Source organism: Vombatus ursinus, unplaced genomic scaffold (genome assembly GCF_900497805.2).
Source record: "Vombatus ursinus unplaced genomic scaffold, bare-nosed wombat genome assembly UNPS02014801.1, whole genome shotgun sequence".
NCBI classification, from domain to species: domain Eukaryota; kingdom Metazoa; phylum Chordata; class Mammalia; order Diprotodontia; family Vombatidae; genus Vombatus; species Vombatus ursinus.
The window spans coordinates 12889331-12913703 of record NW_020954579.1 but is presented as its reverse complement, the minus strand read 5'-3'; the positions used below and the strand labels follow the sequence as shown (position 1 = coordinate 12913703).

At 49.3% G+C, this 24373-nt stretch overlaps 3 protein-coding genes across 5 annotated transcripts; 2 read left to right on the top strand and 1 right to left on the bottom strand.

Moving 5' to 3' along the window:
- The first annotated feature begins 588 nt into the window (after positions 1 to 588).
- Positions 589 to 11858, top strand: SMARCD2 (SWI/SNF related, matrix associated, actin dependent regulator of chromatin, subfamily d, member 2). 2 transcript variants are annotated; one of them, XM_027873180.1, is made up of 13 exons: positions 589 to 715; positions 7519 to 7703; positions 7926 to 7968; positions 8304 to 8426; positions 8691 to 8858; positions 9060 to 9155; positions 9250 to 9351; positions 9456 to 9617; positions 9831 to 9928; positions 10113 to 10248; positions 10385 to 10507; positions 10642 to 10743; positions 10881 to 11858. In XM_027873180.1, the coding sequence occupies exons 1-13, from the start codon at positions 665 to 667 to the stop codon at positions 10932 to 10934; spliced, it is 1443 nt and encodes a 480-aa protein (XP_027728981.1). In that variant the 5' UTR covers positions 589 to 664; the 3' UTR covers positions 10935 to 11858. The 2 variants fall into 2 exon arrangements, with proteins under 2 accessions (XP_027728981.1, XP_027728980.1); XM_027873179.1 differs by lacking the exon at positions 589 to 715 and adding an exon at positions 1067 to 1590.
- Positions 11859 to 11936: 78 nt separating this feature from the next.
- On the bottom strand, positions 11937 to 16265 carry PSMC5 (proteasome 26S subunit, ATPase 5). 2 transcript variants are annotated; one of them, XM_027873184.1, is made up of 12 exons: positions 16159 to 16265; positions 15691 to 15765; positions 14791 to 14860; positions 13949 to 14046; positions 13680 to 13736; positions 13351 to 13581; positions 13040 to 13166; positions 12770 to 12960; positions 12581 to 12679; positions 12377 to 12487; positions 12178 to 12264; positions 11937 to 12036 (listed from the first exon to the last, which is right to left on the bottom strand). In XM_027873184.1, exons 1-12 carry the CDS (start codon positions 16180 to 16182, stop codon positions 11983 to 11985), a joined length of 1224 nt encoding a protein of 407 aa, XP_027728985.1. In that variant the 5' UTR covers positions 16183 to 16265; the 3' UTR covers positions 11937 to 11982. The 2 variants fall into 2 exon arrangements, with proteins under 2 accessions (XP_027728985.1, XP_027728986.1); XM_027873185.1 differs by having other exon boundaries at positions 15691 to 15762; positions 16159 to 16263.
- A 424-nt stretch (positions 16266 to 16689) lies between these two features.
- Positions 16690 to 24294, top strand: FTSJ3 (FtsJ RNA methyltransferase homolog 3). Its single transcript, XM_027873177.1, has 20 exons — positions 16690 to 16932; positions 17027 to 17132; positions 17505 to 17551; positions 17645 to 17724; positions 18505 to 18604; positions 18681 to 18875; positions 18976 to 19091; positions 19222 to 19326; positions 19423 to 19523; positions 19800 to 19880; positions 19982 to 20125; positions 20610 to 20745; positions 21875 to 22062; positions 22212 to 22332; positions 22480 to 22751; positions 22916 to 23004; positions 23096 to 23195; positions 23283 to 23466; positions 23556 to 23650; positions 23863 to 24294. The coding sequence occupies exons 1-20, from the start codon at positions 16866 to 16868 to the stop codon at positions 24056 to 24058; spliced, it is 2523 nt and encodes an 840-aa protein (XP_027728978.1). The 5' UTR covers positions 16690 to 16865; the 3' UTR covers positions 24059 to 24294.
- The last annotated feature ends 79 nt before the right edge of the window (positions 24295 to 24373 follow it).

The following is a 24373-nucleotide window of genomic DNA, read 5'->3' as shown; positions in this document are numbered from 1 at the left end:
TCCAGGCCCCAGGCCCCTGCACACCTCCAACTCCTTTACCTTCTTTTTATGTATTGCCTTTCCCTATTAGAAAAACAATAACTGTGCAACTAGGAGACTAAGAGTCATGGAGACCTGAGTTCAAATCCAACCTCAAATACATACTAGCTGGGCAAGCCACTTCACCTGTTTGCCTTAGTTTCCTCATTTCTAAAATGAGGGTGTTATTAATAGCACTTCCCAGGGTGGTGGTTAGGAGGATCAAATGAGATAGTGTAGTACAGTGCCTGGCACATAGTAAGTCCTGTATCAATGTTAGTTATTATTATTAATTAGAATGTAAGTTCCTGGAGGGCAGGGACCGTCTTTACTTTTGCTTGCATTTGTACCCCCAGGGCTTAGCACAATGCCTGGTATAAGGTCAGGGTGCATAAATGCCTACTGACTTAACGTGTAGACTAATGAATGTTTAATCTACTGTGAATAAGCAATCAGTCAATCACGCAGAGCTGGGCAGGGAATCAGTTTCTTCCAAGTAGGGGCACGCGGAAGTGGGTGAATGGGAGCGGGAGCGCTGGGCGCCCGGTTCTCCCCACCCACCCCTCCAGCCCTGCAGACACTGGACGGGCTGGTTTTGCTTGCATCTTTGTCCCTTTGCTGTCTTTCTCTCTTCCTCTGGGAATGAATGGAGAACCTGCCCTCGGGCACCCCTGGTCTTGGGTACACAGTGAACACGGTAAAATTTACTGGGGGCTGGTTAGAAGAGGGTGAAGGTGCCTGACAGCTTCGGGGTCGGCTCGGGTCCCTCCCCCCACTCCCCCTCCCTTCCTGCAGGGGGCGGGAGCAGAGCTGGAAGGCGGAAGAAGATGCTGGCGGGCTGGGTGTTGGGAGGGGAAGGAGGCGGGGTTCTGGAGAAGGGAGGAAGGGAAGCCGGCAGTTAGAGGCGGTTCTCGCGAGGGGCGAGATTTGAGGGGGTGGCCCTGGATTGGGTGAGGCAAAAGGTATAGGCGGGGCCTAGCCCGGGGCTGGGCGGAGTTGGTAGGTTGTTGCTGTCAGCGGGAAGTAGAGATACTGCTGCCCCTCCTCCACCCCCGCCCCCCACCGAGAAGTGAACCTCCAGCAGGCGGGTGCGGTACCAAGCCCGGATCTGGAGTTCCCCGCCCCTCCCCCCCAGCCCAGGAGCGGAGCTAGGACCGACCCGATCCACACGGGATCAGTGCAGAGTTTAGAACCCGGATCAGGAAATCTCGGGTCCCAGACCGGGAAATCCCGGAGCCTGGATTAGTAAAGACCGGAGCTCGGACCCGGAAGCCCCGGAGCTCGGATCGCGGAGGGGGTTCCCTGGGCGCGGAGCCCGGAACCTGGATCGCGCCTGAGGCCAGACGGGACGGAACGATGTCGGGCCGCGGCGCGGGCGGGTTCCCGCTGCCCCCTCTAAGCCCCGGTGGGGGGGCGGTGGCTGCGGCCCTGGGGGCCCCTCCGCCCCCCGCGGGGTCCGGGATGCTGCCTGGAGCGGCGTTGAGGGGCCCAGGGCCTGCTGGAGGCGCGGGGGGGCCCGGGGCTGCAGCCTTCCGCCCCATCGGGCCCGCGGGGCCCGCGGCGCAGTATCAGGTGCGGGGCCGGGGCCGGGGCTTGGGTGCAGGGGCCCGGGCGGACACCCGCCCGCAGAGGAAGCGGGGCCCACGGTGCCAAGTTCAAGGGTCACTCTCCAGCCAGGGGTCAAGGCCAACTACAGTTAGGGTTGGGGGGCGGACCTAGAACTCGGAACACCAAGTCCGGGGCTCCCCAGGTCAGTGGCTTCCCAAGATAAGGGCACCAGTAGAGGGGCGCAGACTTTGAAAGGGAACGCAGAGGTCATCCAGGCCTACATCCCTCAACCCCCATTTTACAGATGAGGAGACTGAGGCCAAAGAGATTAAGTCACTTGGCCAAGGTCGCATAGATAGTAAGTGTGGAATTTGAACCCAAAGCCCTCAGATTCCAAGGCCAGCACCTGTGGGAAGGGCAGGTGGGGATGGGCTGGAGGTGGGAGAAGATTTGGTGCACATGTGAAGCTGTGTAAATCCTGCATGCTAAGGCGTAGGTTGCGGAGTAAAGGAAGTCTAGTTTGGGCACATGAGAGTAAAATGCCACATTGGCTGGTGAAAGAAGTGGGGTAAAAGGGTATGTGTGCTGGTGGAAATAGAAATGAGGGGCAATGGGGTGTTGGTGCAGGTGGAGGAAATCAGGGCTGGAAGTGTGAGGTGTTCCCCTGACAAAAGAAGGCACCCGAGGAGTGAGGAGATTGTTGCTGGCAGAAAGGGTTTGAGGCCTTCCATTGAAGAGGGGAATCCTGGGTTTCTGGGGGGAGATGAACAAACCATGGGAGCTTAGAGTTACTTAGGGGTAGGGTGCCTTTGATGGCAGCCCCATTGCAGGAATGGGGTTTCCTAGGAAGCTTTTGTTTCAGGCATTTTTTGTTTTCTAGAGCCATGATCTGGTAGTGTTTTATCTTGTCTTGGCCTGTTAAGGTTTTATGTAACTCCCAGTTACTTTTTTTGGAGGGAGAGATGGCTACCCCACTGATGGGAAGGTTAGAATTAAGTTGAATGGACCTCTTCCTCATGCACCAGGACCAGACCCTCCAGAAGAGGTCCAGTGGGTTTCCTCCATCAGGTTTTTCAAGAAATGGCATATACCTGAGTTGAGGCAGGTAACCTGGATAAATCCTTGGGAAAAGAGGCCCGGGCCCAAGAGAGCTCAGCTCCAGCCCAGTTATAGGCAATAGGCGTTCTTCTTGCACTTTGCTGTCATTGTGTCTGGAACTGATTGCAGCAAGAGGATTCAGAGAGACTGCTGAGTCCAGGTCTGGGCCTAGAGGAGCCCAGGAAAAGGTGGGAGTTCTGAAGGATAGGAGTTTTAGCTGTATAACCCTTTCTGCCTCATTCTCTACTGTCCCAGATGTCTTAAGAGTTTATTCATAGCACTAACTAGATGGGCACTCCTTGAGGTCAAAGGTTAGATACCCCTGCCTCTAGAAGACAATACCAGACAGGGATTTGTTCTAGGGTCTAGTTAGTTGGGGCTTCACACCTATTTAGCCCAGTTCCCCAATCTCTTAGTTGTTTTAGATTGTTTACGAATACTTATGAGAGTTACATCCCCTCCTACCCTCATTCCCTACACACATTCTGTCTTTTGGCTGTGCTGAAGGCTAAGCTACCTACCTTAGTGTTGGATTTTCTTTACTGATCCACCCAGTGTTTGGTTGCTGGGGTTTCCTCTCTTCTTCTTAAGTCTCCAGGCTGAGGGCTAGAAGAAGGAAAGCAGCTTACAGAGGGTAGGGGAACACCTGTGCATTCTGCCAGGGCTCTCAGATGATTAACTGTTAATAGCATTTTCCCTTTTCTTACCTTTCCCAGTTGATTGGATATGACAAGCCATATTGACCCGGTCCGAAGGCCCTGAGGGAAACTGGTTCATGTCTCCTACCTCCTGTCTTGCTTATGAGACGTTTAGAGCCAAGATGGTTCCAGGGAGGTCCGAAAACAAACCAGTTCCTTGGGCCTATCAACTTTGACATGAATTGCCAGCATTCTGGGAGCTTCGAGCCTAGTACTGCCTCGGGGCTAAACAAAAACCCTTCCCCCTTTTAGATGATTGAATGGGATTGAATTATATCCCCTCTCAACTTTCTCTCACTTCTCCCCTCCCTTCCCACTGTCTCTCAGGAGCCCTAGGTAGAGTTTATCCCAACATGGGATTCATGGTTATAGCCTTGAACATGGTAAATCAGAATCAGCCAGACTATCTAATTCTTGAGACTTTAGGGAATCTGTGCTCCCTTGCTCAGGTAGGCAAGGGCAGATCTGGATCTAGGAGAATTGGGTGGGGATGGGTGGAGAGATCTTTCTGGGCCCTGACCAACTGGCTAAGCCAAGGAGCCAGTGGGCCCTCCTTGCACTTTGTCCTAGACCAGTTAGCAGGATATCTAGTGGTTAGAGAACTTTGTGATGGGGTATCAGTATTACTAGGAATGTAGGATGAGCTGGGGGAACAGAGACTCTGAGTTGCTGTGGTGAAAATTGGAGAAGGAGGTAGTGGGGGCCTGCTGAAAAAAGAGGAACAACTCAGCAACTGTTGATATTTGGACAGCTCAGCTGTAGTGTCCTAAAGACAGTGACATGCGTTGTCCCCCCTGAAATCTTTGTAGGTATGTAGGCGTAATCTGTTCCACTTTCAGTTGAGACTCTTTTGGTCAGACATGCAGGGTCACTAAAGTGCACTTTGGCTCTTACAAAGTTGCTGTTTGGAGCAGTGTTGCAGATGTACACTGCCCCCGGGTTTCATTCTCTACCCTTGACCAGCCAATCTTGTCTCAGTCTTATGCCCTGATTCTTGTTAAGTGATAAGGGCTGAACCAGTTCTTGATTCTAACTCATACTCGGTTCAAGGAAAATGATATATCCCTAATAGTCCAGTAGTCAGGAGGTGGGGTTGGGGCTAAATGTAAGGGAGAGGGTCCCCAGAACTGGCCCAGATAGACCAGGGGAACTGAGTCTGGGAGCTCTGAGTGTAGGATTGTCTCTTGGGAAATGGAATAATTTTCTCAAACCAATATATGATCTGGGAAGAATTTGGGGAGGGATTGAGGCAAGCTGGAACACGATACTGTAAAGTGCTCTCTTTTCCACGAGGCCATGTGAGCTTGTAACCCATCTGCCATATGGGAGAGGCCTGAGCCTATGGGAAGCCCAAGGCAAGGAAGTCTGGAGCAGATGTTTGGGCTGGAACCTATCCTACTCCTATCTTTTGCCTTTTCAGCTAGGTAATTTCCTCTGTTATCTGAGCACCTACCAAGAATGGGGGTAGATGGATGCTCCAAGGACTCTGAGGAATCCAGGGGGAGGATTTTTGTACTCTTCCCTCCCATTAGTGCCAAGCATTGGATTAACAGGGCTGAGATATATACGGTTTGGGGAGTAGAGTTGAGGTCACAATGGTCTGACCAGGTACTTGGAAATAATTCAGGCCAAAAACAAGCATTTATTAAGTGACTATATCCCAGGTACTGTAGTAGGAGCTGGGGAAACAAGGACAAGAACAGAAAAAAGACCTGTCCTCAAAGAACTTACATCCCACAGAGAGAAACATCATGCATGTACATATACAAAGGAAATTTTTTAAAAGATCATTTGGGGGGGGTAGGTAACTAGCATCTGGGGAATTAAGAGGGGTCAGTACTTGAACTGAGCACTGAAGGAGGCTGTGGATTCTAAGAGTCAGAAGTGAGGAGGGAGTGCTCAGACGGGAGATGGAAGGTCTTCTGCGTGCGAGGGACGGCAAGAACGCCAGATGAGCTGAACTGCAGAGTGCAGGAAGGAGAGTCATGCATAATAATGCAGGAAAGTTGTATGGGAGACAGGTGGCGAAGGACTTTAAATGCCAAACAGAGGGGTTTGTATTTGAGCCTGAAAGTCATGGGGAGCCACTGGACTTTATGGAGACATGGAGACATGGGCAGAACTTCGCTGTAGGATTGTAATGTGGGCAACTGTGTGAAGAATGAATTGGATGGGAGAGACTTGAGGCAGGGAAAACAATTGGGAGGCTGTTGTATTAGTCTAGGGCCAACACGGGCCTAAAGTTGGGGCCGGATGAATGGAAGGAAGGCCAGGAATATGAGGGACATGGAGGCAGAAACAAGAAGACTGGGCAAACAATTGGCTATATAGGGGGAAGGGGTGTGAAGACCTGGTGGTGACACAGATTGCAACGCTAATCAATCGGAAGGATAGCGGTGCCCTTGACAGAAGTAGGGATGTTTATTAGAAAGATAATTTTTGAGGGGAAAATAACGAGTAGTAGGTTGGAAATGTCCACTACACATTTGCTGATGCAGAAGTGGACCACAGGAGGGAGAGAGTAAGGCTAGGTACATAGATCTAGGAGTTATCTGCACAGAGATAATAACTGAACCCTCGGGATTTGAATGAGATAACCAAGGGGGTGGAGGGGAGAATATAAGAAAAGAGGGCCTAGGACAGAACCTTGAAGTGACACTCCCAGGAGCAGAACAGGATCTATATTGTGCACAGGAAGACTGAGAAGGAGCAGTCAGAAAGGCAAGAAGCCAGCCAAGAGAGAAGGCCATGAAAACTTCGGAGAGGGAGTGTCAAGGAGGCAGCGTCAGTGTCAAATGCTTCTGAGATATCAAAAACGATGAGGAGTAAGAAGAATCCTTGGCATGGGGTAATTAAGAGATCATTGACTTTGGAGACAGCGATTTTAGTTAAGTGGGTAAGATTGGAAGTCAAATTGCCAAGAGTTGAGGAGTGAGAGGAGAGGAAATGGAAGCAATAAGTGTAGTTTTTTCGAGGAACTTGGTTATAAAAGGGAAGAGAGGTAGGATGATAGCTGAGAGGACTGCAGAGTCAAATGAGGGTTTGTTTTTTTTTTTTAAGAATGTGGAGACCTGGCCATGTTTGTAGGCACTAGGGAATGGGCCGGTAGATAAAGAGAAACTGAAGGGTGTGTGGGTGTGTTTTTTTGATGATGATGATTGTGGGAACAATATGCTGGAGGAAATAGGAAGGGATGGAATCCAGGATAGAAGCAGGGGTATCTTCTCTCTCCCAGGTTACCTAGGTGCTTAAACTTTGAGGGAAAGGCCCAATATGGGTTAAATATTTGGGGTATTTAAAAGTCCCAGTGCCTCTGCTTTGCTCTTTCTCCCTGCTTCCTAGATCTCGTGGCAGTGAGTGGGTGGTGTCTGGGAATCCTTCTTCCCCCTCTTAACCCTTCCATAGACTCAGTCCCTATTGTTAAGTCTTACCTCTCACTGCATGGTGGTATTGGTAGCACAGGTAGATTGCTTTCTCTGAATCATACTGGCATTGGCAGAGAGCTGGGGGTAGGGTTGAAATACAGAGGAGAGGCTGTTTGTGGCTTTGACCCACCATCTATCTGTCTCTGAACTACTGTCCTTAGCGCAGCCATGTTATCAGTATCAGCCTGACTTCTGTCTAACGTAAGGGGTGGCAGTTTGTAGGCTAGAATGGCCTAGTGAGGATGCTTTCTCTAGTTTGCACTGTAAGCCAGGGCAGAAGGGAGAGGCCCTGTGGTGCTAGGTGAAGAGCCCTTGACAGGTTGCTCCGAGCCTTCAGGAAAGGTAGCCTGGGGAAAGGTAGCACAGCTGTGTGCTGGGAACTCGAACCTGAAAGAGGTTGGGTTCCTCCCACCAGTTCACTCTCTAGAGGAGAGCTTTTCCCCTTGTTCTTTGTGCTTTGGTAAGGCTGCTCCCATCCTATTTGCTGGCACAACTGCCTGGGCGGTTGGTGGGGGTGGGGCAGGTGTGGCTCATGTTTTTGCATTCAGACACCAGCTCCCCTTTGTCTTGCACTGAGTCATCTCACTGTGTGGACTAGTCAAAGCTCTATGTAGCCCAGGGTTCGAAATGGGCCGTTAGTGACCAAAAGGAGCAGGATGGAGGGAATGGGTGGAAGGCCTTGTCGAGCATACCCAGTAAACTATGCCCTGACGGTTCCACTTTCCCTACAGCGCCCTGGTATGTCTCCAGGAAGCAGGGTACCTATGAGTGGCCTACAGGTGGGACCCCCAGCTGGCACTCCCTTTGGCACAGCTTCTCCACTCCGGCCTGGGATGCCACCTACTATGATGGACCCATTCCGGAAACGTCTGCTTGTGCCACAGCCCCAGCCTCCAATGCCTACCCAGCGCCGAGGGTAAGTCGTGTCTGTTTTCCCTGCCCTCCTTAGCACTACCTTTCCTGGCAGAAGGGTTTCTTCCTGGCCTGAGACCAAAGTGAATGAGGCTTCTTTTCTGGCAGTCTGTTGCCAGGAGAAGGTTAAGAAACTAGGGCTTGGGGCAGAGAGGCAATGGGGAGAGATGGTCTGTGTACTTAGTAAGCCTGTGGGTGACTGTCTGATGTCTCTCCTTCTTTCCAGGCTAAAGAGAAGAAAGATGGCAGATAAGGTTCTACCTCAGCGAGTAAGTATTAGGCTTGGGAGGAAAGCCCTGTGGGTAACTGGCAGGAAGAAGGAATTCCCTTAAATTGGACATGATACAGTGGGAAGAGAATGAAACTGAGAGCCACAGGACCTGAGTCTTACTACCTGTGTGACTTTGGACAAGTCACCTAATCTCTCTGGGCCTCAGTTTCCTCACCTGTAAAATGAAAGGGTTGAACTAGATGACTTCTAAAGTCTCTTTTAGTCCTAGATCTTTGATCCATAAATGCACATACATTTAGCTGATATGGAGTTGGGGAGGTAACTAAGGGTAGGGTGTTTGATGTTTGTCCTCCTTCCTTCCCCAACCACAAGATTCGGGAGCTAGTCCCAGAGTCTCAGGCATATATGGACCTCTTGGCCTTTGAGCGTAAACTGGACCAAACAATTGCCCGTAAGCGAATGGAGATCCAGGAGGCCATCAAGAAACCGTTGACGGTGTGTATATTCCCTATTCCCTTCCTTCCCAAATCCTCTTGCCTCCAGAGAAGACACCAGGGTGGGGTTGGGGTAAGATTGTGGGATTTTCCCCTCCTGTCACCCAACTTGGGGGGTATGGCTATTCTCTTGCTCTTTAAAGTTTGGATTCCATCAAGAATTGGGATTGGGGCCTGCTGGAAGGCAGTCCTTTGGAGGAGGCTAGCAGTCTGTTAACATGAGCTAACCCTCACTCCAAGCGATGCCCTGTCTCTTTTTATGTAGCAAAAACGAAAGCTTCGAATCTACATTTCTAACACGTTCAGCCCCAGCAAGGCAGAAGGTGAAGGGGCAGGAGCTTCGGGAGCTACGGTGGGAGCCCCAGGGTCAGTTCCAGCAGGGGACAAAGTGGCCTCCTGGGAACTTCGAGTGGAGGGGAAGCTACTGGATGATGTGAGTTGAAAATGAAAGGGGTTTGTGAGGAGAAAACAGAAGGGAGGTAACAGAGATGTTGGGTTGTCATTGGGAACGCCACCACTCCCACCCCACCATTCCCCCAAGTCCCCCTCAGTACCAGGGCTGGAATAGGCCTCGCCTGGCAGGGAAGGGGGGAGAGGTCAGATCGCTAATTAGCCCCTCCTTCCCACCTCTCAGCCCAGCAAACAGAAGAGGAAGTTTTCTTCGTTTTTTAAGAGTCTGGTCATTGAGCTGGACAAGGAGCTTTATGGACCCGATAACCATCTGGTGGAGGTGAGAGTGAGGTGATACCATGAACTTTGGTGTGTTTGGGGGACAGAGCCCCACCTCTGTGTTGTTCCACACAATGGACCCTTCTTCTCCTCAGTGGCACCGTATGCCCACAACCCAAGAGACAGACGGCTTCCAAGTGAAACGCCCTGGGGACCTTAATGTCAAGTGTACCCTTCTGCTTATGCTGGATCATCAGGTGATTTCCTAGGGCTACTCCTTGGTGAATATGCACTTGCCTGTGTATTGCCAGCCCCTGCAGCTGGGCTTCTGCTCTGACTTTTCACCTTGGGCTCTCCACAGCCACCCCAATACAAGCTGGACCCTCGGTTGGCTCGGCTACTCGGTGTGCACACCCAGACCCGGGCTGCCATTATGCAGGCGCTGTGGCTGTACATCAAGCACAACCAGCTGCAAGATGGGCATGAGCATGAATACATCAACTGTAACCGCTACTTTCGCCAGGTCAGCACTCCAGTGCCTCCCTTCTGTGCCCTCCCTCGTGCCCATGCCAGCCTCCCTGAGTCCCTTCTGAAGTAGCTTCTGCTTCACATTACTCTGCAAGACTGCTGGTCCTGGAGGCCCTGTGTGCCCGTCCCAGACTTGAGCCAGCTCCCATTCCGCCCCACCCCTTGCCCATAGCCTGGCCCTGTTTTACCCCAGTTGCTCGTTCTCTAGATCTTTAGCTGCGGGCGTCTTCGTTTCTCGGAGATACCCATGAAACTGGCTGGGCTGCTGCAGCATCCAGACCCCATTGTCATCAATCATGTCATCAGGTAAACAAGTGTTTGGGGGCTTAGAAGGACCACCCTTCCTTTGGTCTTTTAGGAAAACAGTGAATCCTTTTGCATTTCCTGTACACAAACTAAACGGGTTCTGGGGTTGTGTTGGGGAGTGGATAGCCCCAGGATCTGTGGTCTATGCGTCATCCCATCCTTTTTCCCTTTGGGTTTGGCATAGTGTGGACCCCAATGACCAGAAGAAGACGGCTTGTTATGATATTGATGTTGAGGTAGACGATCCACTCAAGGCACAGATGAGCAACTTTCTAGCCTCTACCACCAACCAACAGGAGATTGCATCCCTGGATATTAAGGTAGGCTCTTGCCTTCTAGGGGTAAGCTATGATAGTTCTGCTTTGCCCCCATGCCCTAGAGACCCTTGGGATGGGGTATCTGTTCTTTGAGCAGAACCCCAGGGAGAATGGGTTTGCCTGACACAACTCTCCTCAGATCCATGAAACCATCGAGTCCATCAATCAGCTGAAGACTCAGAGGGATTTCATGCTCAGTTTCAGCACTGACCCACAGGACTTCATTCAGGAATGGTTGCGTTCTCAGCGACGAGATCTCAAGGTAGGAGAGGATGGGTTAGGGAGGGAGGCAATACAGCATATTGAACACTAGGAACGACACCAACTCAGTCTTCCTCCCTACTCTTTTGATGGATTGTTGGGGGTGTGCTCATGGTTTCTGCTCTCTCCTAACAGATCATCACAGATGTGATAGGTAACCCAGAGGAAGAAAGGCGAGCTGCTTTCTACCATCAGCCCTGGGCCCAGGAAGCTGTAGGGAGGCACATTTTTGCCAAGGTAAGGACTAGTTAAGGTTTTCTGATCTCAATAGGCCTAGATGAAAAAGGCTAGTCTTTCTTTTCTTTCCTCTTATTAATTTGCAGGTCTCAGGCTTACCTGTCTTTTCTCTCTCCCCCTTGTTTTCCAACTCTCAGGTGCAGCAGCGCAGGCAGGAACTGGAGCAGGTGCTGGGAATCCGCCTGACCTAGCAGCTCAGGGAGCCTTCTTTATTCCTGCAGCTACCCCCTCCTCAGACTGGAATGGTGCCACCCTCTGTGCCCCAGCTGGGCTTAGAGGGAGGTGGGATAGGATGGGGTGGAGAAGCCTCTGCCACCCCATCTTCCCAGCTTTAGTTGCATAAATGTAGTCATAGGATTCATAGTCGCTTGGGCCCCACAGCCTTATTATTCACTTTTGCATTGGCTTTAATTGGGTTCAGCAGATGCCTCCTCTGTCCTTATGGGCAGGCCTGAGCAGGACCTCTAGGGGCTGTGGCAGCCCTAGGGGGTTGGGCTTTGACATTGTAATTGCAAAATTTCAGAACCAAATACCCCTGGGTTTTTATGTTTACAGGTGTTGACCTCTTGGAGGTCAGAGCTGGCACCAGGGAGCCAGATGGGTAAAAGGGCACACCCCAGGCTTTCCCTGGCCTTTCTAAACCAAAGTTCTTTGCCATTCCCACAAGCCCAGTGTCACTGCTGGTCTCTTCCTTTCCTTCAGGTATTTGCACTATTTGGGGAACAGGTTTTCTAAGTGGGAAACACCTTTTTGTATTGGTTGGGGGTTTTCCTAGGAGCTCTACCTGGTGCCTCCCCTTCATTTTCCTAATCTATGCAAGCGGCTCAAGGGCTCCAGCCGCCATCATCTCCTTGGGTGTCAGGCAGTGGTCCCAGCTTTGCCCCTTCATTAGGGGTAGAAGGGGGTGGGATAAAGTGAAGTCTCCCTGAGGAAGACTTAACTCCTTTGGCTTCAGAAAGGCCAGAGGGGAAAGGGTAAGGGAAGTATGGATGTTTGCATGGTGGAGGGAAAGGGTGTTGCTGCCTCATAGGGGCTGGGGGAAGGGGAGTGGACAGGGCGACAAGTACCTTTTTTGGCTAGTTTGGAAAAATTTCCAAATAAATACTTTTTGTTTATTTGTGCCTTCTGAGTCTGATCACTAAACATTTCTGGGTTGCAATGAAGGGTAGCAAAGACTAGAATCATAGGAGAACTAACTGTCCCAGTGAGCTTTATTTGGGAGATGTAAAGCTGACCGCTTCATTTCCATAGTTTCTTGATGGACATGTTCTTCTCACTATCTTTTTGCATGACCTGAAGGAAGAAATGATAGGCCGTTGCAATAGGGTCCAGCTTGGTCCTATCCCTGTTTACCAAAGTTACAGCCCAGAAAAGGGGCAGACCAGGTTCTAGTGTATTATGGCTTCCCACCTCCCCCAATCACAGCCTCTTTACCTTGGCTACTGCCATCTCAAAGTCTTCCTGGGTGACATGGACACGCCTTTCTCGAAGGGCATACATCCCAGCCTCCGTGCACACACCCTGTACACAGAAAGTTGGATGAAGAAAAGACACGATGACATCCTCTTAACAGGACTCTCAGATCACACCTCCTAAACAAACATCCTTCCCTTCACATGCACTCTTAAGTTACCTTCACTTCAGCCCCTGATGCCCCAGGCATGAGCTCTGCAATTTTCCGTAGGTTGATGCCTCGAGTCAGGTTCATTTTCCGAGAATGAATCTTCAAGATATCCAATCGTGCCTGCAGTGGTAGAGAGGAGAGGGAAGCCTTGAGCACCACACTCCCCCCGCCTTAGGCAGCTGCACTTTTCCCTGGGTGCTCTCTACCACCAACCTCCTCATTAGGGGGTGGGAACTCAATCTTCCTGTCAATTCTACCAGGGCGAAGTAGAGCAGAGTCCAGGATGTCAATTCTGTTGGTGGCCATGATAACCTGCGCGAAGAAAGAGGGCTCACAGTCTTTCGCAGGCTAGGTCCTACCCCTTTCTTCTCCTCTACCCACTCCAACCAGAATCCTTCCCACCTTGATGTTTTTAGTGGCTTCAAAGCCATCTAGTTGGTTGAGCAGCTCTAGCATCGTTCGCTGTACTTCACTGTCCCCCCCAGAGCCACCTTCTAGACGTGAGGAACCAATGGAGTCAATCTCATCCATGAAGATGATGGAGGGGGCATGTTCTCGGGCCATAACAAACAACTCCCGTACCATTCTCGCCCCTGAAAAACACCGTGTCAAAAGCTGAGTGCCAAAGCAGGGGAAAGATTCTGGCTGGCCCCTCACCCCTACCATGCTCACCTTCACCAATGAATTTCTGTACCAATTCTGAGCCTGAGACACGAATAAAGGTACAGTCGGTGTGATGAGCCACAGCCCTAGCCAAGAGAGTTTTGCCAGTTCCTGGAGGTCCATACAGCAACACACCCTAGGGTAGGGTAAGCAAAACTCAGTTCTCTTCATGGTAAAGTCCACCCCTATTTTCCCATATCCCAAGTTGTATCTTTCAGGCACAACTGCCTCTAACCTCTTGGTGACTTAATATTGGGATGTGGTGCAGGGCATGGATAAGAACCCTCAATCTGGCTCCCACAGTAAATCCTGCCCCTCACCTTGGGCTGTGCAATGCCTAGTGCCTCAAAGAGCTCAGGATGCTTAACAGGCAGTTCAATCACTTCTTTGATCTCCTTAATCTGCTTGTCTAGGCCACCAATCATCTCATAGGTTGAATCAGGCACTTTTTCCACCATCATCAAAGATACCAATGGATCTACTTTGTTGGGCAGAATTTTGTGCAGGGTGTAGCTGTCATTTCGAAGGGCCACGCGGCAATTGGGTGTCACCTAGTTGTGGGAGATAGTTTTAGAAAATGATATTACTATAGTACAGCATATAGGCCCCAGCCTCTCACCCCTTTTATTCCTGGAGTTGCTACCCTTACATCATTGATGTCGATGTTCTTATCTACATCCACCACGAACTTCCCCTCAGGATGTACCTAGAAAAAGAAGCTTGTTAGCTTTCCAAGTGGTACCAGCCTCCATCCCAAATACCAAGTCACACAACCAAGGAAAAGTCAAGGGATGTTAGAATATATATACCAACCAGTAAGATGTGATACTGTCCCCTCCAAAGACATTGTCCCACTGTCTGAGGGGTAGAGAATATAGCAAAAAGACCTATTTCAGCCCCTGGGGTCAAACTCTGTACCTTGACCAAAACTTTCTTTTTATCCATAGCTCGGACCACTTCCCCCACATAGGACCCCTGCTCCTGCAACAGCTGCAGCTCCTCCCGTAGTAGGCGCACTATATGGGAAGCAAATAGGAGCATTGGTTTTTTTTTTAGTTATCTTACTAATGTTTTGCTAAATAGCTCAACAAGTTAACTGATTCCCATTCCAGCCCAGCAATTATTTCAATTAATTCAAGCTCTGTTGTGAAGCATAAGATATTTTCATTGACCTTAAAAAGTTTACAGGGGCAGCCAGGTAGTGCAGTGGATAGAGCACCGACCCTGAAGTCAGGAAGACCTGAGTTCAAATCCAGCCTTGGACCAAACACTTGACACTTACTAGCTGTGTGACCTTGGGCAAGTCACTTAACCCCAACTGCCTAAGCAAAAAGAAAAAAAAAAGTTTCCAATATATTTGGAAATGGAAATAATGCTAATCATAATATTAATTATATGTTTTTGTTCAACTGTTACGGTGATATCCAACTCTTGGTGATCCCATTTGGGATTTTCTTGGCAAAGACACGAGCTATTTGCCATTTCCTTCTCCAGCTCACTTTACAGCTGAGGAAACTGAGGCAAATAAGGTTAAGTGACTTGCCCAGGGTCACATAGCTAGTAAGTATCTGAGACCAAATTTGAACTCAAGAAAATGAGTTCCTGACTCCAGGCCTGGCACTCTTATCTACTGTACCACACAGTTACTCAATCATATGCATACTAGAGTGTGTTAATATTTGAAGTGTAACAAGGGTACCCAGAAAGTCAAAACAAAACCCAGAATCTATGACTCCCAGTCACTACCGCCGGGCTCCTACCTTTTGCATTTAGCTCATTTCTTTGTGCTTGCAAACGACGGAGATTTTGGCTCTTGTCATTCACAATCAACTATAGCGGGCAGAAGACAAACAGTATAATCTATAGGCAAGTAGCTAACATAAAACCTTCCTAGCCAAATTCTCTAAACATGATTAGAAGAGAGAATAAGGTCTGCTGTATCTGGTCTCAGATTCTGACAAACCGATCACACCCACCCTGTTCTACCCCTCAAAGAGTACTGCCATGATTCAATAAGGTCCAAAGAAGAAGTTAATTCCACCCTAGATACCACAAACCCTCACAAACAGGGCTTCAGAATTCTAGGGGACTTTTTTTTTTTTTTAAATCCAGGTCAGTTATTCACTAAAACATTGAAGTCTCCAATGCAGACCACATAGCCACTAACCCTACCTCTACTAGCTGGATACTTTATTTTCCCTATTGAAGTTTACGAATGCATCCTTCAATATGTCTTCATTCCACCCAATTTCTATTCTCAGATCCTCTCTAAAAATTAAAATACTGGGTTTTCTGTCTTCCTTGAGCTCAGGCCCCAAGCAATAGGTGTCTTCCCAGTACTCGCCATGCTGAAGGCTCCCAAGTTTCCTCACCTCACTTTTTTTTTTAAACCCAACCCCCTCCACATCTGGCAAGCCCAACTTCCCATGCCTTCTCTCTTACCTCGCTTCCTTCTGAGCCCAGCAATGACACCCTCCTTTCAGAGGATCCCTCCCTAAGGGGGAAGGTCCTCGGAAAACGACTTCTCTTTCCCCTCCCCCAAACTTGACCCCCATTCCCTCCCCGAGTGACGTGAGCGATGATTACTCCTGGAACGATGTCCACCTTCTGTCCCTCCTCATCCCTGGCCCCATCTCCCTCTCTCTCGTGCCCGGCCTCACCTGCAGTTCCTCGATTTTGGACAGGTAATACTGTCGCAGCCCACTCCCGGCCTTGCCCTCCTCCAACTCCATCTGCTGAAGAGATGTTATCAAATAACATTTGGGGGGGGGGGGTGCCTACGGCACAGAGACTGTGAGGCAGGCACAGTCCTGGGTCGGGCAGGCGGGAAAGCAACGCGCGCGCGAGCGAATACCAATCACGCGGCGGGTGGGGGGAACGAGGGCGAGCCCGCCCCATGCGATCACGGCTCGGGGCCGCATTCGCAGCCCCGTCCCCGGGCCTGACCCGTCCGGGGCGGCGCTGACAAAGCACGTCGGCCTGTGAGGTAGCACCGGCCCCAGCTTGGGCTCGGCCCCCGCCTCCATAGGACCCAAACCTGGGTTCGGTTTGTCCTCCGCCAAGATTTGAATTCCAAACCCCATCCGTCCCCACAACTCCCAGCTACGGCCCCGCCTCAACCTTCTTACCTGCTCCGGTCCGTCCAGCGCCATCTTCCCTTCCCAGATCCAGATGCCGGCATCCAAGACAGTTCCGGGCGCAAGCGCAAAAGGGCGGGAGCCGCCGCAGCCCGCAGAATAAAACTTCCGGGTCAAGGAAAGCAACACTCTTTAGGAAAGAATGACCGCTGGTAGAGGCCATATTGGGAAGGTCGGAAATCCACGTCTGGCCATTTCGGAGAGCTAATGGATGAGGTGACCTGAAAATGCTACTCCCGGACAGTCCCTTTGTAATTGGCTTCTATTGCTCCATCACCAACTCTCTGGGTCTTAGCTTTATTTTTATGGGAATCCAGAGTGGAGAGCTTGGAGACGTTACTTCCTGTCTCTGACTTCCGTAGCAGTAAGGGGATTGGATTAGATGACCTCGAAAGTCCCGCCCTATTGTAAAGTCCAATCATCCTATCAGAAACAACAACAACAAACCAAAACCGCTACAACAGTTTTTATCTACAAACTCAAGATGGCTGAAGGGGCGGAGTCGTACACGTAAGAGCGGCGGCGCCGGAAGAAGGGAGGAAGTTCGTCCCCAGCCTACACGTGCCTCCTAAAGTTTGGGTGGGGGTTCTTGTGGACCTCCGAAAGTGATTTCTCTGTGGATGCGGCGGTGAGCACCCGGAAAAAGTACCCCGGATCTTCTCCCCGGCCAGGCTGAGGGGACGCCCCCATCCAGCGCCATGGGAAAGAAGGGCAAAGTCGGGAAGAGCCGGCGGGATAAGTTCTACCACCTGGCGAAGGAGACCGGTGAGTTGGGAGGAGTCCGCGGGCCTCCTGGGCCTCCTGGGCCTCCGTCGTCCCGGCCTCTGTCCCCGCTTACGCGGTGCCTTTTCTTGCCCAGGCTTTCGTTCCCGCTCCGCCTTCAAGCTGATCCAGCTGAACCGCCGCTTCCAGTTCTTGCAAAAAGCCCGGGCCTTGCTGGACCTGTGCGCGGCGCCCGGGGGATGGTGGGTGACCGCGGCCGCTTCCTTGGGCATCTCATCGCCGCCTCCGGGAAGCCTTCCCTTCCTTACCCTTTGATCACTGCCCTGCGGTCGGGCTAGACATTTCCTAGGAGTTCGGATGTTCTCCCGGCATCTGATTTTCATGTGTCCCCACCCCCAGCACCCATCATGGGGCTGGACATGGGACTGACGTAAGAGATTTACCCTGACAAGTTGCAGACTGTCTTATTCTCCACCTTTACTGCTACCCTCGCCCCCCCAAAAGCAAACAAACAACACTTTTCGATAGAGGTGACAGAAACAATTTTTATATACAAGGGAAGGAGAAAAGACAACTTTCGGGTTATTATTTAATTGCTTTCTTTAATTCTCCAGGCTGCAGGTGGCTTCGAAGTTCATGCCAGTGTCCAGCCTTATTGTGGGTGAGTGGTCACTCCTGGCTGCTTGGAGTGGGGAGTTTGGGATTCTGACTCTATCTCCCTGTAGTGGCCAGGATCTCACTGGGTTTTTTCTAGGAGTGGACCTGGTTCCAATCAAGCCCATTCCCAATGTGGTTACGCTGCAAGAGGATATCACAACGGAAAGATGCCGCCAAGTAAGCTCTTGCCCCTCGCCCCTCCTTCCCATGCCTTCGTACCTTGTCGTCACTTTCTGTCAGTGGCTTATTTGGGGATACTAAGTCACTATCCTCACTTCCATTCCCTGACTCCCACTTGTGGGAACCCTTGCTGTAGGAGTGAGAAGGTTGGCTAAATGAAGGAAAAAGCATTTGTTAAGCGCTTACTTTGTGCCAAGCCCCAGAGATACAAATACAAATTGAAGATGATCCCTATAGTGGCACAAAGGAGACTCATTGCATGGTTTGGGTTCTGGGTGAGGATGATGGAGAGAGTGAAGTGATGTGTGACTGGAGCCAGGCCTAGTTACAGTGAGTGACTGAAAGCAACCATCAGTGGGGGAGGGCATGTGCATGTGTGAGGGTGTTCTGGGGATGAAATGGTTTCTGATAGGGGTTTGGAGAAATGGGGGTTGGGGTGGGGGGGAGGTAATAAGTGAATAGTGGCTGGAGCTAGGTCTATGTGTTCCTGGATTTGTCACCATGGGTTTCTTCAGTGGTGAGAAATGCAAATACCTAAGAGGGAGAGGATTTGGGACCCTGTTTTACCCATAACATAATGTTCAGTGTAGTTGTGCTATTTATACGAGACTATGTGTTATATATGTTATCTTCAACTTTTGTCAGTCCCCATTCTTATGTTCCTCATGTGTTTCTTGGTTCAAGTAAAAGCATTTATTAAGGCCTTGAAATGGGCTAGGCCATAGGGAAGATCCAGAGTTTAGAAAGGAGATGTGACCTTCTGTTTCCCTTTTCCAGGCTCTCAAGAAGGAGCTGAAGACTTGGAAGGTTGACGTTGTGCTCAATGATGGGGCCCCTAACGTGGGGGCTAGCTGGGTGCATGATGCCTACTCACAAGGTGCCTGAGGAGAATTGGGGCTGGGATTATTCACAGATGCCAAGCACTCTAGCTGACAAGTCTTGATTCCCCTCAGCCCACCTGACCTTGATGGCACTCCGTCTGGCTTGTGATTTCCTGGCTCGTGGTGGCTGCTTTATCACTAAGGTTTTTCGTTCCCGAGACTACCAGCCCCTTCTCTGGATTTTCCAGCAGCTGTTTCGTCATGTCCAGGCCACTAAGCCCCAGGCCTCCCGCCAGGAATCTGCAGAGATCTTTGTGGTCTGCCAGGGTAAATTCTCTTTTATCCCCATGTATACTATTCCTCTCCTAAACTTTTTTTCCCTTCAAAGTCTGTTGTCATCTTTTTCCTTTTCTCTGTACACTTCCAGGTTTCCTGGCTCCTGATAAGATCGACAGTAAGTTCTTTGACCCCAAATTTGCCTTTAAAGAAGTTGAAGTTCAGGCCAAGACTGTGAGTGAATTGGTAACGAGGAAGAAGCCCAAGGTATGTATGTGAAAGAGAAGCGGACATACCCAGAAATCTCTGAGAGGGAGAAGGAGATTCTCTGAGAATCACTGAGAATACCTCAGAGGGGACTCCCTTGTCTGTTTTGTGTTTCTTTCCCATCCCCTAGGCTGAGGGCTATGCTGAAGGTGACCTCACCCTCTATCACCGGGTCTCCATTACTGACTTTCTCCGAGCTGCTAACCCTGTTGACTTCCTCTCCAAAGCCAGTGAGGTGAGTGTCCAGGCTTAAAGAGACATGTGGAAGAGTTGCCCTGACCCATCTAGGAAGTTTAGTTTTTTCTGATTCTTGTCATTTCTTGCCGAGCAGATCACACTAGATGATAAGGAATTGGAGCAGCATCCAGCCACTAATGAGGACGTAAAGGTGTACTGTCAGGATATCAAAGTGCTGGGGCGAAAGGAGCTCAGGTACTAGGGTGAACATCTCAAATTATGAGACTGGGAAGGACCTTGGGGGCAAGCCTGAGTGTATGTGAGCTGGATTAGGGCCCAGTGAAACTTGAGGAGCAGGTGGTAACTGGTGCCTTTCTTGTAATAGGAAACCTTTGTCCCAGAAATTGGGGTTCGGGACAAAGAGTTGGTTTTTATTTATTTTGTGATCTTGGTATCTGAATTAAGTCTGATGCCTTCAGTGAGGCATTTAATGGATAGGGTAAGGTGGTCAGTAATGGGCTTTTGGAACAGGTCCCTGCTGAATTGGAGAACAAAGCTGCGTCGATTTGTGGCCAAGAAGTTAAAAGATCAAGCAAAGGCACTGGACATCAGGTAAACTGAGGATCAAAGTAGAGCGTAAGATTTGAGAAAGATTGGGAGAGGGCTAATGACGTTGAACGTGCCTTCATTCATCTGTCTTATCTCCATTCTAGCCTTAGCTCTGGAGAGGAGGAGGAGGAGGAGGAACAAGAAGAAGAAGGAGGAAAAAAGACAGCAGTAGCTACTGAGGATGATGAGGAAGATTTGGACAGGGCTCTTGCTGAAATGAAGGCCCAGGAGGTAGCAGAGCTAAAAAGGTGAGAGAAGGGATTGGCAACAGAGCTAGGGCCTTACAAGTTGGGAAAGTAGAGAACTATCACAGGGCACAAAGTGTGGGAGCTGAAAACATTTTTTTTTTTTTTTTTTTTTTAAGAAAATTTCACTTTTTCCAAATGTATAGAAAAACCAGAAAATTGCTATGAAGTAAATGCTGTGAGGCATTTATTGTGGCATCAAGTTGAATTTGTTAGCATCTACTGAAGGCTTTGAGTCTTCATTGTAAGAGACAGGTTCAGTGTTAAGATGTAGTTCAGCAGTTTTCATGTGTAGCTCATGTCATGTTTATAACATCCTAGATTTTGCTGTCTTTAGATTTTTTACTTTTGAGTCAGCAGATATAGGAGAGGGTTGTGGGTTTGGAAAAAGCAGTCTTGGGGGATTGGCTGATACGGAAAGGCCTAGGGACTCTTGCTGAATATGTGCCTGGAGTTCACCAGAGTTAACCCCACATTCACTATCCAGGAAGAAAAAAAAGCTACTTCAGGAGCAGAGGAAGCAACGGGAGCGTGTGGAGCTGAAGATGGATCTGCCTGGAGTGTCCATTGCTGATGATGGTGAAACTGGGATGTTCTCCCTACGGACAATCCATGGCCACCAGGTGGGCTAGAGGGGAAATCTCCATGAGAATGGGGATTTTAGGGCTATTCAATATACATGGAGTATCATGGACTGCAGATTGCTCTAGCATTGTTTAATTATATTGACTTTGTAACTTGTGACTATAGATTGTGAAAAAGCCCAGGGCTAGGAGTTAGGAAATACGGATTTTCATACTGGGTCTACCATGCATCTAATTGGGTATGATATTCTCTGTGAGGATAAACTGAAAGAATGGTTTCTTAAGTCTGGAAAGATGAAGGCTAGGAAGGGGATATAAAGCTTACATGGATTAGGGTGGGGAACAAAGACTTGTTCGATGAATTTGAGAAGATTAGGGCCTCAACCAAACTTGGAAGGCCTCTAGTAGAGTGGCCTCAAGGATCTCTCTGTCTTTGACCCCCGTGCTGCTCACCATTTTTATCAGTGACTTGGATAAAGGTGTGTTTCTGAGATCTGTAATGACACAAAACTGATAGAGTGAGCCATAGGCTAAATCTAATACTACACTCCTCCCTTTTAAAGTCTAGCTCCTGCACTTAGCATCATAATCTCAGCTGTAGTAAGATAGGGCCAGATTACACAAAAGATCCAAGGCAAGGGCTCTAGTGGATTGTAAGATCACTGTGAGGTAACAGTAAGACAAGACAGTCAAAAACTTTAGGTTTCATTGAGTGTCATTTATCGTGCCTTCAGAACAAGGGAGGCATGATAAACCTTCCTGGTGCATGCTGAATTGTGCAGGCCATATCCAGAGTAATTTGTTTTGAGTGCCATATTTTGGGAAGAATGTTGTAGGGTAGTGTAACCAGTATGGTGCGGGGACTTGAAGACCAGGTCATATGATAAGGATTGGATAGATGAAAAGACCTGGGGGATATATTCGTTTTCAAGTATTTAAAGAGATGTTATATGGAAGTATTAGATTTGTTCTGCTTGGCCCCGGAGGGCAAAACTAAGAACTCTAAGTGTAAGTTGCAGAAGGAAGATTTCCACTGTTTAAGGTAAAACTACATGTAGCAATAAATTTTCCAAAAGTGAAATTATGGATATAAATTGAAGACATAGTACTTTGAAAATGTAAAAGCATGATTTTGATAAGCCTTGGCCTGTTTCACATTAAACCACAGCTACTACAGGAAGTGGCGCAAGGAAATATGGGGGCTGCAGACAAATTCCTATTGGAGGAACCAGAGAGTGATATCTATCTATCTGATGAAGAAGATGAGGATGCCGATGATGAATCTCTGGCCAGTGACGTGGACCCTGAAGAGCTAGCAGGAGTTAAGGGATATGGAGCTCCTCCATCTCGAAAACGGTGAGCCGAGTTTTAGGGTGGACCCCTTGATGTTAGTATATGGAGGAGGCGATATGTTCCATGGAAGTGTCTAATTGTAAGAATTAGTGTGGGAATCTACAGGAGCCTGCAGGCTCAGGTTCCCCTGTGATCCATTTCTGGGCCCACAGTGTGAAGTGTGCAGAGCAGCAGCATGAAGAAGAGGAGGAGGAACAAGAAAACCCCCTTTTGGTGCCACTGGAGGAAAAGGCTGTCCTTCAGGAAGAACAAGCCAACCTCTGGTTTTCCAAAGCAAGTGTCGGAGCAGGTTTGGGAACTAGAGCTATGAGAAGTGGGTCTAAAGTCTGGCTTCAGGATTAGTAATGGTGGGAGGAGGGAGAGGACTGCTTGTTTCCATCCCCCTTCCCTAGTTTTGAAGCCCTGTCTTGTTTGTTGCAGGGTGGTTTTGCTGGGATTGAAGATGATGAAGATCAGGCCCTGGAGATAAGCCAGGCTCAACTGTTGTATGAGAGCCGATGTAAAGAAAAACAGAAATGCCAGCAGAAGCCTCCAAATTCAAGGAGGGAGGAACTGCCTTCCCAACCTCAGGCCCAGTTCACTAGCACAGAGGGAAAGCCACCTGTGGAGGCAAAGGCAGCCATTTCTGCTCGGGGGGAGGAGGACGACGACAGCAGTTCAGACAGTGATAGCAGCAGCAGTGAAGATGAGGGGTGAGAGGGCCTCTTGTGGTGATGAGCAAGATGTGGTAGAAACTGGGGGGTTGATTCCCTGCCATCTCGCTGCTCATTTTTCAAACAGTTCCTTTGTCCTGCAGGGGAAGGGGATTTGATTACTAGGGAGAAGATGGGCTCATGCTTTCTTTCCTTTTTAATAGAAAATTAAGTAAAGGTCCCCAAGGTAAGAAGCGAGGCCATTCGATGGAGCCTGATGATGGGTTTGTGGTAGTGCCTATTGAGGACCCAGGTAAGAGGGCCAGGGTTCTGCTTGGTAAGGTGGGTATGGGCATTCTAGGATGCTCTGTCAGGTACTGAATTATAAAAATCTGTTCCCTTAGTCAAACGCCAGATATTAGACCCAGAAGGTCTAGCTCTAGGTGCCATGATTGCCTCTTCCCGGAAGGCACGGCGGGACCTTGTGAATGACTCCTTCAGCAGGTATGAAGAGTAGGAATTACGGAACAGCTCTAGGTGAATGGACAGCTACTTTAGAAAGCACTGGGTAAATGGGTACTCTTTCATCAGATATACCTATAACGAGGAGGAAGGGGACCTCCCCGAGTGGTTTGTGCAGGAGGAAAAGCAGCACCGAATTCGGCCACTACCCCTAGATAAGAAGACAGTGGAGGAATATCGGAAACGCTGGCGTGAAATCAACGCTCGGCCCATCAAAAAAGTGGCTGAGGCCAAGGCCCGAAAGAAACGTAGAGTGAGTATTAGGAGTGTTTTCTGAGGCAGCCAAGCAGCCTGAAGGTTTTCCTCCAAAGGCAGTCATGTAATCAAGGATTCTATCCATAGATGTTAAAGAAAATGGAACAGACTAAGCGGAAGGCAGAGGCTGTGGTGAATACAGTGGATATCTCTGAGCGGGAAAAGATGGCCCAGTTGCGCAGGTGAAGTAGAACTAAAGGGTGGGAGGTATAAGACATGTTGAGTTATTAGGTCTAGAACACAAACTTTTTGGTCTTGGGATCCCTTTACCCTCTTAAAAATATTGAGAACTCCCACAGAGCTTTTGTTTAAGTGGGTTTTATCTATTGCTTTTTCCATCTTTGAAATTTAAATAGTTAACAGGAGGTTTTCAATTTTCATCTTCCCTTTGCAGCCTCTACAAGAAGGCTGGGTTTGGCAAGGAGAAACGCCAGGTTACCTATGTTGTGGCTAAAAAAGGTGTGGGCCGTAAGGTTCGACGACCAGCTGGAGTCAAAGGTCACTTTAAAGTAGTGGACACGCGGATGAAGAAGGACCTGAGGGCACAGCAACGTAAGGAACAACGGCACAAAGGCCGGAGGAGGAAGTGAAAGGCCCCAGAAGGACCATGGAGAACTACTGAGCCATTTCCTTTCCTTGAGCCTCATTTTTCTGTAGAAAGTGAAAACTGCTCACCTCAAAGCCCTCTGTGGTTAATGATTTTCTGGTAATGGTCACTGTTTGACCAGTGTTTGTGCTGTTTTGTTACCTCATGAAAGGACATGTGGAAAATAAAAGCTCCAAAAGAGCAAAAAATTAAAGGGAACATTCAGAAGTTTAACCCTGATCTGTAATGGGGTCTTCCCTATATTAATTCAGGCTCCTTACCACCTTAAGTATGGTCCTGAGGCCACAGTGGACAAAGG